Source organism: Haliaeetus leucocephalus, unplaced genomic scaffold (genome assembly GCF_000737465.1).
Source record: "Haliaeetus leucocephalus isolate CR32 unplaced genomic scaffold, Haliaeetus_leucocephalus-4.0 Scaffold1, whole genome shotgun sequence".
Classification (NCBI taxonomy): Eukaryota; Metazoa; Chordata; class Aves; order Accipitriformes; family Accipitridae; genus Haliaeetus; species Haliaeetus leucocephalus.
This window is the reverse complement of record NW_010972437.1, coordinates 12,959,356-12,974,434: the sequence shown is the minus strand read 5'-3', so window position 1 is coordinate 12,974,434 and position 15,079 is coordinate 12,959,356. Positions and strand designations below refer to the sequence as shown.

Here is a 15,079-nt window from a genome sequence, read left to right as displayed (position 1 = left end):
CCGGCCTCGGCCCCGGCCCGGGGGGAGCAGCCCCGAGCGCCGGGCGGGCTGAAGGCAGCGCTCGGGCTGCAGCCGGGCTGAGGTGTCCGCAGGGCGGGAACCTCGGCCACGGGCCTTGAGGTTGTCCGAAGAGGGCTGCGTTGTCGCTGCGGTAGTACAAAAGCGTCTTGGAACAAACTGGTGGCCTCCTAGCGTAGACGCAAGGCTGAGGAGCCGACATTTCTATCCTTTAAATTCTTCTGATAGGAACTTCCTTCCTTATATTGCACTGATTCTACTCAAAAACCGACGGCGAAAGTATCAGCTGTGATGAATGGTGGCAGTTAATCCTTACCTTGAATAAAAAGCTGTATTTTGATGTAAGAACCTGGTCAGAAGGCTCAGACCTTACATACAGGTTCCTGAACAACACATTGCGAGAATAAGCCTTCCATGTAACTCTATTGGGGAAACTTTTTTTTAAATAAAGCCTTTCGCTCTAGTACAGTAATGGTAAAAACAGTTAGCCTGCAACTCAGCTTTGTTCAGACCTTGACAGTAAATGACTGGTAAGATGAAAATCCACCTGAGAGTTCTTTTGGGATGATCTGGCTAATATAGTGTGGGATCAAATTGTCCTAGTTAAAGGGCTCAACTGTTATTTTCCATTTGTAATTTAAATCTCATGCCTATTTGCATTATTTTAACTTGTTTTCATTTTGAGTGGTACTGATACAGACTGTTGGCACACAGAAAGAACAAGCCAGTGTGGTCTACTAAGAAAGCACTTACAATAAAATCTTATGTAGGGTTTTGCATCCTGTTCAGACTGTGGTTGTTCTTCAGGGGAGCTAGCTTTTTATCAGGCCTCATTGCTGCACAGTAACTGAAAGCCATTGATCTGGAAGTTGGATCCAGAAGACTAGCTTGTGCCAAATGACTGAGCTAAAGAATCTGAAGTGGGCGTGTGCAGCAAGACTAGAGTTTCTTTTAAATTCGAAGGCTGCTTCTGCCTTTATTCTAAGTAGGTTAGAGCTCGATCAGTGTCTGAACTGAATTCCACATATAGCAAGCCTGAGTCTTAGTCTTGCCTTCAGTTTATTGTTACTTGCAGCTGAACAGGTGCTTTTTAGAAAAGCTTTTCCAGGTGTAAGCCTTAATCTGAAGGACTTGGCCCAGGTCTTGTGTTGTTTTACACTTCTGTACAGTTTGGTTTTTACCTTGAAAATACTGCTAAGGAAATGGGCTTTGTTGTTCTTCTCTTCTTAGCAGTGGAGCTGAGCCTTATTATGTGGAAAGCGAGTTGCTGGTTCTGGGTATTTTGGTACCCAGAGGCAGGCAAACTGGGAGAGCAGTGCACTGTGAGAGCTGGGGAAGTGCAAGAAAGGGTATTCAAGGATGTAACAAGGCTGAAAGAGTTTAGGTGGTGGAAGCTAGGTGAAGACAAAAGCGTATGTTCTGCCATTATGCTTCACAGCACTATTACCTTGGCATTTCTTAATGGCTTCTTGGGTATCCAGCAGTAAAAAGAAGGCTGTCCTGCATATTTCAGACTGGTGTGGTTTTTGGCAAGGCTAGAAGAGCCGAGCTACCCTGGACAGATGGAGGCGGGGGTTCTCTCTGAATGGCAAAACCAAAGCAAAGTCAACAGCTTTATGAATGGATTCTCTTGTAACTATACTATCTCAGGTTGCCTCTGTGTAATCCTCACCTCATTAACTGGGTAACTGCTGGTGATTTGGCAGTATGCAGCCAAAAGGTGCCAGGTTTTATTTTAATAACAACTTGTATTAAGGGAAAACTTGCTCCAAGAAATCCATGCACCATTCAGTAAGACAAGTAAAACAGCAAAGACCGCCAAAGGAGCAAGAAGATACAGCCTACTTGGAGGTTGGTCTGTATTTCACACCACAGAAGAGCACAAAGCAGCTGTCTCCACTCACTCTTAAGAGTGTACTTGAGATCGGCTGACCAAATGGAAGGTGGTGAGGGAAGATTCCTCTATCCAGCTCAATCTGTATTTCAGTGTGCATCAGAACTAGAGTTCCAGAACATATTGTTAATGCGTTTTTCTTAAAATGGGATACATGACTAAAATCCAAATTAATATTTTTCCTCATAATATGCAAGAGAGCAAAATTTTTCACATCTTCTAGTAAATTAGTATGTCTTAAACACTGAGCTGTACTGCGAAAAGCACCCATAAGAAAATGGTTCACTTAAATGTGTTGCCTAGTGCTTAAAAAAATCTGCCACACCTGGAGAAGAGACTTTGCAGTGTGAGTTAAATCACCAAATTAAGGTTTGGGAATGGGAAGATTCACATAGCTGCCATTCAGTACTTCTTTTTTGACCCTGAGTATATAATTTGATGTCAAATCTAACCCACTACAACTGCTTGCTGCCACAGAAAGGTTTTTCTGATTTTTTTTTTTTTTTTTTTCCTCCTCTTCTGCTCCCTGCCCTAACAGCTCCATCACTAGTGTTTTCTACAAGCAGAATCAAGTCCGTGATAATTTACCAAATGGAACTGTTCTTCCCTTTCTTCAGTGGGGGTTAACTTTCTGTTGGATCAGGTGTTACAGTAGCGCATAAGGAGTGTGGTCAATTAGTTGATCCAATGGAAAAAGCTGAAACTACTCCATAGACTGCCATTAAATTACACCAAATTAGGTATAATGTAAAATAGAATGCTGGTTTCTCTCACAAGTCAAGTGTTGGGGACAATGTGACAGGGGAGTGTTGAGATAGTGCCAGCACCTAAATGTGGTGGTGAACTATGTTTCCTGTAGTCAGGGTGGCTAATGTGAGACACCTCTAAAGTAACTGCAACTGTTAGTTTGTGTACTATGGTCTGGATTTTTGTAATGTGCTTTATAGACAAATGAATCACACTCTGAGCATAGCTGTCAACTAACACTTGCTGAAATCATGCTTTAAAGAGTGTTACAATGTTAGGTACAGGTAGAAGTCCAGTAGTGGAGACCAGGATGCAAATTTTAAGGCTGTAAGTGCCTAGATTAAAAAGACCTACAAGCAAGTCAAAGGATGCAATGTAGCCTCCAGATCAGGAAGAGGAGGAAATGGGAATACTGCAGACTGCAGTAGGCTGAACAATGATCGGTGAATTAAACTACTAAAATAAGAAGATGGGGCTGCCAGGCAGGTGTTCTGATGAACATAATTTCCTGTGACAAGGGAGTCGCAGGGGAGTTTTCCCTGCTTCTATGTTGTCAGTCATCTTGATGCTCTGAAAGATGTTACTGTCTTGCGAGTGGCAGAAGAGCAGAATGTGTATGCTTAAATCTCCCAATAAACCATGCAAGGCATGAGTGCAAACCCATCTTCACCAGTAGTCTTAATGATCACTGATCTGTGAACTGCGGTAACTGAGGGCCATGAAACTGCTTCATCTTCTGTAGCTGGATTTAACAAGTGTGATAGTGCCCAAAGGGAGAAAGAAGAAATCTGTGCTTTGTAGTTCAAAACTGAATTCAACCTGATTTCCAACAGCTTTATAAAGCTGCATTTTTCCTCAAGGACTACTCTTCACACTCTATCCTTCTCTTAAGAGCAACTAGATAGACATTTTCTGATGCTAATTAACTTTCTGGCCAGTAGCTGCTTTCTTACCAACCTTCTAGTGCATGTTGTGACTGTATCTGATGTATTGGGATTATATGCTTAATGCCAATTAAGGGAAGAAGTTACTTTCAAGTTAAAATATCTTGCCTCTTATCAAAGATGCTTAATTCAGTATTCACGCAGAACTGCAGTGAAGACAAGTTTGTAAAGGAGAGAACTAGACACCTTTAGGATGTATTAGTAAAGGCACATACTTCCATTCCTTCCTCCAGTAAGTTCCTTGAACTTCCAAAGATTAATTAGGATGCAGAAACTTCAGTAAAGTTTCTAATTATACCTATTTAGGAATATTAAACAATTTTTGTTACTGATGTTTTGCCTAGTGACGAGAGGTTGGATTTGACTTAAAGAACAAATGTTGTCTCTCAGGTTTGTTGCTGTTAGGTACCAGCTGAGGATCTATGCCTAGAAAAAGGTAAATAAATACTGCTGTAAAGTGCCAGCATTTTTTTACTTACCTTGAGTGTAGAATGCCAAATGCAATAACAACCACGGTATTTTACTTTTTTCCATTTGTTTCATAGTTTCCCCTTTGAGTTCTGCAGTCATGTTTAAAGTTGGCTCACAAGCATAAACATGGCTAAAGAACTTGTCTGTTTTCTTGTTTAGATGAGGCTGCAGTGAAGTGCAACATTATATGAATATAAGTCTGTAGAAAGTACTGTGCAATGCTTAGTGCCTTTGCTTTATATTCTCTTCAACACAGCTGGTGAAAATGGCTGAAAATGGAGATGGTGAAAACATGTCTATTTTGGAAAGCAAAATCTGTCAGCAAATTGAGGTAAGTTCAACTTATAGTTTGGATCTGGACTGAGATGTAGTTTTGGAGACATTCATTGGTAGGGATTTGGCAAGTGGGAAATTAACTTCATAGGGAGTTAGACTTGAATCTTCAGCTCTTTAAAAAAATGTCTGTCCCAGGTCTATGACAGGTATTTAATACGTCAAGATAACTCATAATTGTAGGCATAAGTTGGAAGTTATACTTGTCTAGAGTTGCCTGTAAGATCACCATTTTAAAACACAGAAGGTTTAACTTGCTTGCGTTTAGGTGCTAGAGCAAGTGAATGTATCATTAAACAATTAAATAATTAAACATTATTACTATGTTCACTGGGGTTATTCTATCTATACAAATAGGAAGATACATTTTAATTCTGTATGACTTAGGGGTTTTTGTGGAAAAAAATCCTCCTACTTGGGCATCTGTGGTGGTCAAAATACTAGCATGTTGCATAACTTGCTATTATGATTTACTGCTTTGTAATTTATTGCTACAAATTACAACTAAACTTATGTGCCTGCTTTACATTAACTATTTCTCACTCTAGAGGCTTGGAGGGTTACACTATAATGGAAAACTAAGCACATCACTTAAAATGATATCTAGAACAAAACCATTTTCCTGAAGGACAAAAATACAGCTGCACGTGTATCCCCATTAGCATATGGAGCTGTAGTCATTATTTATTAAAAAACCCCCCCCCCCCCCCCCACCCCCCCGAGATTGAGGAAAAATAGTTGTCAAAGCTAGACTTGTGGTAATGTGAGTCTGAGGTATACTAGAGGGAGAGGTATTGTTCTAAAACTTGCACTGACTTTTTGAAGCACAATGATATTGGTGGAAACACTCCAGCTTATCCTATGGCTTCAAGTATTTGTCCCCAGTTAGATGACAGCTAGCAAGCAAAAGAATCTGATTCACTTGTCTGTCTTGTACTGAATTGTCTTCCCATGCTGGACATGATCAAAATGAGGACATAGTAAATTAAAATGAAAACAATTTTTTTATCTTAGAGTATTTTCTTGAATGACACCTAGAAACTCTAGTCTATGTGTATGATTTCTCAGTGTGGCAAATACAATATTCTTGCTTATGCCTTCCTTAGAATGAGGACGAAAACCTGAATTCCCTTGGTGATTAATTTGACTTTTGACTCTGCAGAGCTTGATCAGGTTGATGAATAATGATGTTAACAGAATAAGATTCGTGCCTCTCTTAAACAAAACTGCAGTCTACCTGTGCCTCATTAGTCCCACTGGATGAAGCACTGGGTTTTTTACAGCTTATGTGCTGCAGCTAACTTTTGGAAAAGTACCATGTTAAAGCAGGAAGTAATAATTTCAGAATTTCTAATTGTTCAGATTATTGAATTTTGGTATGTCTTGATCCACTGCAGTAAGTTGTCAGATGAAAATGAGCTTTTAAGACTGAACATTCAAAGACAAATCTCTCTCTTCTCCTCCCTCCCCCTTCTTTTTTGCAGTACTATTTTGGCAATCACAATCTACCAAGAGACAAGTTCCTAAAGGAACAGATCAAACTAGACGATGGCTGGGTGCCTTTAGAAGTAATGATCAAATTCAACAGGTAAAACAAAGTACAACTAGTCTGGATGGGGTAACTTTCAGCTACTTAACTCTTTTTGGAGCCAAATATCCCTGGTCTGCATGTACAACTTCTATTGCTGTTTTAACATCTGGCTTCAGCTTTGCCTGTATATTTGTAATAACCTGTGTCTGTTTACTCAATAGGTTAAGTCGCCTTTCAAAAGATTTTAGTGTTATTGTAGAAGCACTAAGAAAATCCAAGACTGGTCTAATGGAAATAAATGAAGACAAAACTAAAATCAGAAGATCTCCAAACAAACCCCTTCCTGAATTAAATGACCAATATAAGGCTGCAATTAAAAACAGATCTGTGTATGTTGTAAGTAAACTTCTTCCTTTGCACTGTGCTGTTCTGCATGACTTTGATTGAAAACCATCTAAGTAAAGCTTGAATTAACTCATACTAGATAGGGTATAATTTCTGACTAAGTGTCTGTTGCATATAATTGAAGCTTGTTGCTGTCTTGCAGAAAGGCTTTCCACTAGATGCAACTCTTGATGATATCAAAGAATGGCTTGAGGATAAAGGTCCAGTTGAAAACATTCAAATGAGGAGAACATTGCAGAGAACATTTAAGGTAGCTCTTGCGATGAACAGTTAGACCTGGGCCAGGGATCCCCCCGGACAACATTTTGTTCAGTTACGTAACACTGAATGTCTCTCACCATTTAACAGGGCTCAATATTTGCAGTTTTTGATAGTGTTGAATCTGCTAAGAAGTTCACAGAGATCCCAAACCAGAAGTACAAAGACACAGAGCTGATAGTACTTTTCAAGTAAGTCCACTTAACTGACGTCTGAACTAATAATGGTCAAGGGTGGATTTAGACAAGAACCTGGCTTGAACTGAGAAGTGTAAGTTTCTACACTGTTGTACAGGTATTGATAGCTGTACCTTTTGGAGGCTAGCTGTCCTGGTTTCAGCTGGGATAGAGTTAATTTTCATTCTAGTAGCTGGTCTAGTGTTACATTTTGGGTTCAATATGAGAAGAATGTTTTCAGTTGTTGCTAAGTAGTGTTTAGACTAAGTCAAGGATTTTTCTGCTTCTCATGCCCGGGCTGGAGGGGCACAAGAAGTTGGGAGGGACACAGCCAGGACAGCTGAGCCAAACTGGCCAAAGGGGTATTCCATACCATGTGACGTCATGCCCAGTATATAAACTGGGGGGGGGGGGAATCACTGCTCAGGGACTAACTGGGCATCAGTCAGCGAGTGGTGAGCAATTGCACTGTGCATCACTTGTTTTGTATATTCCAATCTTTTATTATTATTGTTGTTTTATTATTGTTATTAGTTTATTCCTTTCTGTTTTATTAAACTGTTTTTATCTCAACACACAAGTTTTACTTTTTTTTTTTTTTTTTTCTTCCCGATTCTGTCCCCCATCCCACTGAATGGGGGGGAGTGGGTGAGTGGCTGCGTGGCGCTTAGTTACTGGCTGGGGTTAAACCACAACACTAGCATCTCAACTATTTCTTGGCTACTGCTGTCTTAAAAAGTAATTATAATGGAATTCTTTAAGTGGTATTAACTTAGCTTATGTTCTGTTGAAGGGAGGAGTATTGTACAAAGAAGAATGAAGAAAGGAGACAAAACAAAGTAGAAGCCAAAGCAAGAGCTAAACAGTAAGTCATTATCAATTGAAGTGCCTGGTTTTGCTCACCTGACCACACTTGAACCAACTCTTAACTAATTTAACTTTTCTACAGGGAAAAAGAAGAAAAACAGAAACAAGCAGCAGATGCTGAAATGGTATGGGTTTCTTAAATCTCTATACCTGAAAACTATGCAATGCTTGCTTTTGCATGGATTTTCAATCCACACGTAACAAACATGCTCCTGCAGCTACATTTTGTAAACCTAACGTGGGATATTCAGAGTCTGAAATTCTATAATATAGAGCACTTTCTGGAAAATCACTTCAGCTTTTCTAACTAACCTACAGTAAGACTTTGTTTTGTCATGGCATTTAATCTTATTTTCAAGAGACTAATTTTCTTTAAAGGATCATATCCTGAATTTAAATTATTAGGCATGTTTACCTGTTCAGAAGTGATCCTAAATGCACCATTGAGATGATAATTTTTCTGTGGTATTTAAAGGATCCAGTAAGGATTTAATCAGTATTAGATAGATTTTCAACCTGAGGTGTCAGCCTTCAGAAAACTGTTTTGTAGAATTTAAAGAGTGTAACTCTCTTATGGGAAAGGAGTCCTAAGTTCCACAAAGATAGATCATAGTAAGCAAAGAAAATTTTAAAAAGGGGGAAGAAAAAAAAAGGAGCAGGACACACCATGCAAGACTTGGGCATCAGCATAAATAAGCTATGTAGCAAGAATGCTTGGATTACTGATGGAGCTAAGGGGGGGTGACTTAAATTGTTTATTTATCACTATCATGTTTTAATAGTCTTAGGATTGAGGGGAAAAAAATTAATATTCAAGCTTGACTCTTCAACAAAAATGTGGGTTTTTTTTAATCTCATTTAGAAGTCTCTGGAAGAAAAAACAGGATGTCTTTTGAAGTTTTCTGGTGATCTAGATGATCAAACATGCAGAGAAGATCTCCATGATGTATTTTCTGATCACGGAGAAATCAAATGGATACACTTTGTCAGAGGTGCGAAGGAGGTCAGTAGAATCTTAAGACAAGGAGTTAAGATATCTGTATTAGATTTTGAAACTGAATGATTAAATGCTTGTTCTCATATGTAATCAAATAAGAAATTATTTGACTTGTGGAATTGCAGAGTATCTAGAGAATTAAATTATCCCCTTAAATTCTTTCAAAAGAACACATAAAAGGTTCCAGCCTTCTCAGTTCATAAGGTCAAAATTGAGACTGAGAATGTTTGTTCGGACAACCTGAGGGTTTTGCTTCAGTCTAGGCATATTTTACATCATGCAAGAGTAATGAACTTACTGAGGCACCTAACAGCATACATTGTTCATCATTCTAGCTGAATGTTTTCGCAGTAAGATTCAAATGCAGATGCCACTCTTCTTTTTAAGGGAATTATCCTCTTTAAGGATATTGCAAAAGAAGCTCTGGAAAAAGCCAAAGCAGCAAATAATGGAAACTTACAGCTTCGGAGCAAGGATGTTACATGGGAAGTGCTAGAAGGAGATGCAGAGAAAGAAGCTCTGAAAAAAATACTGGAAGATCAGCAAGAACTGCTGAAACAGAAAACAAAAGGTCCTCCTTTTATTGGCTTAAACATTTATAATGTCCTAGAAGTGGCATTGTGTGAAAGTAACTGTGAATTGTGAATATGTACTGAACACTGACTAATTGTAAAGCATTCTTTTGAGTTTGCCAGTTAAAAGACAAATGATACAAAGTTCCTGACATCTCCCCACAGGACGCAAAATTAAAGGAAAAGGAAGAGGGGGAAAGATACCTCAAGGTGCACACAAAGGAAAAGTACAGTTTCAGGGCAAGAAAATAAAGTTTGAGAATGAAGAAGAAGGTGGTGAAGATGATACCAAAACAGGTATGTTATTTTGTGCACTGGATATAGCTTCTTTAGTACATGGAGCTACTTTCTGGAGAAGTACTCATGTTTATTACAAGTGTTTCAGATTTGGCCCTCATTGTAGTATTTCTGTCCTCTTGTCAGTATCAGTAAAGTAACTTTAAACGTCTTGCGCTTGATTCCTTCCAGAACTGTCCAAAAAGTTTATTAAAACAATTACTAGATAGCTGAGGCTGTACTGCAGGGCTGTTCAAAGCATTCTGCATTGAAAGAAGGGGGTTGTCAGCAACATTACACAACTGTACAGACCCAGTCTCAAGTGGTGATTTTTTTTTTTCCTTGAGGATATGAGAAGACTTCATAGTTCTGCATATTGGTATTTAGCTTGGAGAAGATGAAGAGCTAAGTTTCTGTTCATTAGATATGGCACCTGCTTAAAGAAAACCCAGTGAAACCTACTCCTGTTAGATTGTATTCCTTCATCTTCTTATCTGCCTTCCTACTGTGAAGTTATACAGGGAAGAAGCTCTTCAAAGTTGCCATTTTAGAACATCTAAAAGCTTTAAGTCACAGCAATAAGTAAACCCTCTAGCACAGCAGTGGCTGTGGATAAACTAGGACTCATCGTTGAATTTACATGGTAGGAAGGGTTTGTTTTTTTCAGAAGATTTCATGTAATACTGAAATGCTTTCCTTTACCATAAATGACTACGTATTCGATCTTGCAGAACCAGCAAGTCCCAAGAAGAGACCACTAGAGGAAATGGAAAAAGAACAGCCTGCACCAAAACAACTGAAAACAGAAAATGGAGATGGAGATCAGTAATACTACAATTTAAAAAAAAAAATTTTTTTTATTGTTCCATTTTCAATAGGTTTTAAAGACATGCCTCAGTTCAGGAGTTTCTTGGCAGAAAATCTAATGAAATCCACTTCAATGTCAACCTACAATGAGATGAAAGTTTCATTTTGTTGGGTTACAGCTTTTTTTGTTGTTTAAGAAGCATGTTTAGTCTTACCACCCTGCAAAACTCTTTTATATTTATAGTTTTGTTTATACTGTCAGATCCTCTCAACTTCTCTGGCACTTCATTCAAATGTAAAAGGTTCCAGACTTTGTAATCTTGCGGTTATGTTAAATAGCAGCTGCCAATAAATTCAGAACTTCAAACTGCTTACTACTCAAGCCTGGATGTTAATGTAGTATAAAGCTGTAACTGTGAAGTAGCAAAGCTGAAGGACAGGCTTCCATTATTTTAGTTCAAGTCACCAAGAGACTAGGTACAGCTGAATAAGACTTCTAGTCTTTGCTACTCAACATACTTAAGTCTTCAAATCTTGGTCAGTCTACTCCAGGATTCTCTCTACTTCCCCTGTGGTAATGAGATACATGTCTTCTAGGCCAGCATTTAGCACCCAGGAACTTGCCTGTGGGCTTAAGCTTCCATACTCTAGTATCCTGACTAGATCTTCTATTGTAGGATGAAGTGCACAGCTTCCTCCTGCCCCCTCTAAGACAGTTCTATGAGAGATTTCACTGGCTGTAGCTATTTGCAGTACAGAGCATAGAACGCTAAAATAATGCTACAGCTGTAAAATCCTAGTTACTCTGGCCTTCATTACTTAATTCAGTCTAAGTTCCAGTTGCAGATAGGATCAAGCAAATTAACTATGGAAAGCTGAGTCAAGGAGATTACCCTTGGCTTTTTCACATCTAGTTGCAGTGCTGGCTTTAATCTTTGTGTATATCTTTGACTTGCATTACAATGATTCTTTTCCTTGTTCAACTACAAAATGTAGTAACAGCAATGGCACTTGATGCCATTGTGAACTTCTCTCAAGTGCTGTGAGCATTCCTCACCCAGTACATATGGCCCTAAAACTTAATTTTCTTAAGTAGAATTTATTTATCTGCCTAGTACAAAACAGAGCATTTTCTTAGTTATGTTAGGTTTTATACTTACTGATTTCTTCTTATGGAACTTGTATGATGCTGGTAGGTCATATCTAAGTTCTGTGAACAGTACAAAGAATACTTGTTAGACTAGAATGATTATTAGTCAATTGACTTGCACCCTACATCCCTATTCTTCTATTTCTCCTATTGTCTACCTCTGTTGCCCCCTGACTAGATAACTGTTTTGACCTCTGGACTAGATTATGACTGAACATTTAAGCCAACCACATCAGACAGTAAGTGGATGGCTGAAATGCAGTTGTGTTTCAAGCACTTGTACAACTTCCATGTCTCAAGTTGTACGACTGTATAAAGCATCCAGCTGGTGATATTTAAGAGTCAGGAAGATACTTGGAACAACTGTCAGAAAAATATTTAGGTGGCTTTAAGGACAGAATGCTTTTTTGTGTGAGAACTGACCTGCACTTTTGCTTTTGTTATTCAGCAACAATCTCCTTTTGAAGCAGGAAGGTAGGTAACTTCTGCTTGAAGGCAAGATCTAGTCCAGGAAGAAATCCAATTCTAATTCTGCGCAGAATATGTATCCCTGTGAGCTTTAGCAAGTGCCTGCTTATATTCTAGCCAGGTAGCAAGGTATTAAAAAAACAAACAAACAAACAACCCACCAAAAAGGCTGCTTAAAAAAAGATATGTGTCATTTTCAGTGTTAAATCACACTTAAATTTACCTCTGGCTGTTAAAACTGACTAGTAGTGTTAAAGATACTAGCCCCAACAAAATGTTTGGGTTTTTTTTTTTCCTTTAACAACAAATTAATCTTACCTGCTATGACTTCCATTTTCACTTCCCATTCATCTGCTTTCTTTTGAATGTGCTACAATATTAAATAGATACAGGTAAATTTAAAAGCTTGTTTCTACACTGTCTTATAAACATCTACACCGCTGTAGTTATTTAAGAAGTCTCCTGTGCTTTGTTTTTCAAGCTGAAACATTAGATCACATACTTATCTTGACGTATGTGAGATCACAGTTATTTGACATGATTAGTATTTATCCAAAACAAGCTTCATACCCTATAAAGGTGTGAACAAATCAGTGAAGCTATAGACAACATCATTAAATGCTAGCTATTTCATTGCATGGTTAATGCGCCCTACTAAAATGAAGGACTTACCTGCCGTGTTGAAGTTTTGTGAAGGGAATATACAGCTGTTTTCGCCATTTGTAAAGCAGTTTTCAGAAAAATCATATCTATTCCTAAAAGAATGATGAAATTACTAGAACTGTTAAATGCAAGCTTAAACTAGAGAATTTACAGATCTGCTGCATACTTCAATTTTTCTGCAGTAATAGCTATTTGAGAAACAGTGCTGAATACATTAAAATACAGAAAGTATTTCCAAAACTTACCCACTTGCTTTTACTAAAAGAGAAAAATGATATGAAATAGCTAGAATTGTTTATTTTTAAAAAACCCAGTGATTGTCAGTCACAATGCTGAAGTTAATCTGTACTTAGGAAACTGATTCCAGATCAACAAAACTCTAGGTAATTACAATAGGTAATTGTAATAAAGAAGGGAGTTGTTTCATTAAAAGTGTTTCCCTTGCTATTTCATTCCTAATGATTTCTAACTGACTTTTGGAATTACCAACCTTTATTATGCTTGGTACCAAAGGGAGGGTTCATAATAACTGTGTCAAAAGTCTCCAACATGCTGTCAGATAAAGAGCAGACATCACACTGAACCATGTTGATGTTCGTGAGCTCAAAGTCTTCAATATTGCTATTAAATATTTCCAGTGCATCTGCATCTATATCAAACCCCACACACAATCTATTAAAAAAAAAAAAAGCTACATATTAGCCTCCTGCAAACTAAAATGGTGTTTAAATTCTACAGTAAAGTTTTGAAAGGGATCTGTGTATACAACTTGTTTTGTCTAGGAAGTGTAACAAGCATACACTACAAATTCAGTGCTGATAACAATGTGAGTAGCTCTTTGCCCTTTCTCAAATATCCTTGTAAAGTCTGTGAAGGAAGCTTCATGTGTTCATTTGGTGCTTCAGGGGAAAGCAAACATTGTGACTTCCAAATTCATGGCAACTGTCCATCTCTTGCACTATTTGTATGGTTACTGACTGTCTAAGCATAGTAAATAGCCTCATTATGCACCAGATTAGATACCTAAAATTAATTTAGTTCAGAATTGCTATGTTTTAATCTATTTTTCTATTCTTCTATGCCAGAAAAAAACAGAAGCAGAACTTAGTATTAAATACTTACCCTGCTCCTAACATTGCACTTCCAATGCTGAGCATGCCACAACCACATCCTAAATCTGCAATTGTTTTGTTTTCAATATCATCAAAAGTATTGTGAATTGTATAAAGCATACATGCTGAGGGGGGAAAAAAAATCCACAGGTCAATAATACCAACTATTGCATCTGATTAATCAAGAAAAGCTACTTCTGCCTTCAGAAAACTCTGAACTAAAGGTTTCTTGTCATGCAAAATTAAGCTGATGTTCTCACTGCCTGTAGTTCTCTTTTTCATTTATATGTGAAAACAAGTCAAAACCATCTTGACGAGTTATAGAACTCTAGATCTTTGGTGGAGAGACTACACATAGAGCTGTTGAATATTGTTTGTGGGAAAAATATGCCTCTAAATTTGGTGAAAAACAATAGAAGGATGTAAAATGTTAGAAAATCATAATTAAGGTATGGATGAGTGTTGGTATATACGCTTTTACTGTTTTTTGTGTGTCATGAAATAAGTCCATTTCAGATTTCTCATTTACAGATTAAGATGTTTCTATCACAACATATCGTTTAAATCAATTTACTTGATTTTTGGATTGTACATTAACAGCATACTTCTAATGAAAAGAAGTTAGCAGCTCATTAAGAAATAATTAATTACATTCCAGCTGGATACAATTTCTCAACTACTTTTAGTGTAAAGGCTTCAAAGGAGATAATGCAGTGGAAACTTTTTATTTTAAAGTGCTGATGAAGAACTAGTAAGAGACAGCAGTGTCGTAGGTAATCTCTACCTGCGATATGAGGTCTTGTTGGATACTGTTCAAGGAGCAGTTTTGGACTTTCGAAAGTATCGACTTGTTGAAGACAGCTTTCCAGTTCCTTAAGCTTTAATTTCTTCATGCTTATAGTTTAACTGAGGAAAATAATGTGTAATCAGTTACAATAATATAAATAAACTACATATTATCTTAAATTACTTTGTACTTAAAATCCCACTGTACTCCTCAGCATCTCCCAGGTGTTTCCAGGCAGCAGTTTCCAGAGATCCGGCTGACGGCGCACCGCTGGCGGGAGACCGGCGCGGCGCCGGCTAACGCCAGGCCGTTCCCGGACCGCGGCAGCCCCTCTCTCCTCGCGCACCGCCGGTAACCGGCGCCCGCCTCGGCCCGGGCCTCCGCTCCTACCGACAGGCCCCGGCCGCCGCCGAGAGAGGCGCCCAGCCCAAAGCGGAGCAGGAACCGAGCCCCAGGGACCTCCGCCAACCAGGCCGGCCGCTCGCCCGACGGGGCCCTCCCCGCGGCCGCGAAGCCGCTGACCCGCAGACGCCTCCACAGCCCCCCCCGCCACCGGCCGCCCCTTGACGCCGCCTCCACTCACCGCGGCCCCGGCGGGGCGGG

At 38.8% G+C, this 15,079-nt stretch overlaps 2 protein-coding genes across 7 annotated transcripts; one reads left to right on the top strand and one right to left on the bottom strand.

Annotated features, from left to right (window-relative positions):
• Positions 1-4,240: 4,240 nt before the first annotated feature.
• Positions 4,241-10,344, top strand: SSB (Sjogren syndrome antigen B (autoantigen La)). The gene is made up of 11 exons (XM_010567046.1): positions 4,241-4,405; positions 5,892-5,995; positions 6,160-6,334; positions 6,486-6,593; positions 6,692-6,792; positions 7,571-7,642; positions 7,727-7,769; positions 8,507-8,647; positions 9,029-9,212; positions 9,379-9,510; positions 10,221-10,344. Exons 1-11 carry the CDS (start codon positions 4,340-4,342, stop codon positions 10,316-10,318), a joined length of 1,224 nt encoding a protein of 407 aa, XP_010565348.1. The 5' UTR covers positions 4,241-4,339; the 3' UTR covers positions 10,319-10,344.
• Positions 4,252-15,079, bottom strand: METTL5 (methyltransferase like 5). Of its 6 annotated transcripts, none has more exons than XM_010567065.1 (8): positions 15,060-15,079; positions 14,474-14,595; positions 13,700-13,814; positions 13,068-13,249; positions 12,587-12,669; positions 12,233-12,284; positions 11,457-11,506; positions 10,325-10,437 (listed from the first exon to the last, which is right to left on the bottom strand). In XM_010567065.1, exons 2-8 carry the CDS (start codon positions 14,580-14,582, stop codon positions 10,384-10,386), a joined length of 645 nt encoding a protein of 214 aa, XP_010565367.1. In that variant the 5' UTR covers positions 14,583-14,595; positions 15,060-15,079; the 3' UTR covers positions 10,325-10,383. The 6 variants fall into 6 exon arrangements, with proteins under 6 accessions (XP_010565396.1, XP_010565367.1, XP_010565386.1 ...); XM_010567084.1 differs by lacking the exon at positions 15,060-15,079 and adding an exon at positions 14,946-14,963; XM_010567075.1 differs by lacking the exon at positions 15,060-15,079 and adding an exon at positions 14,684-14,931.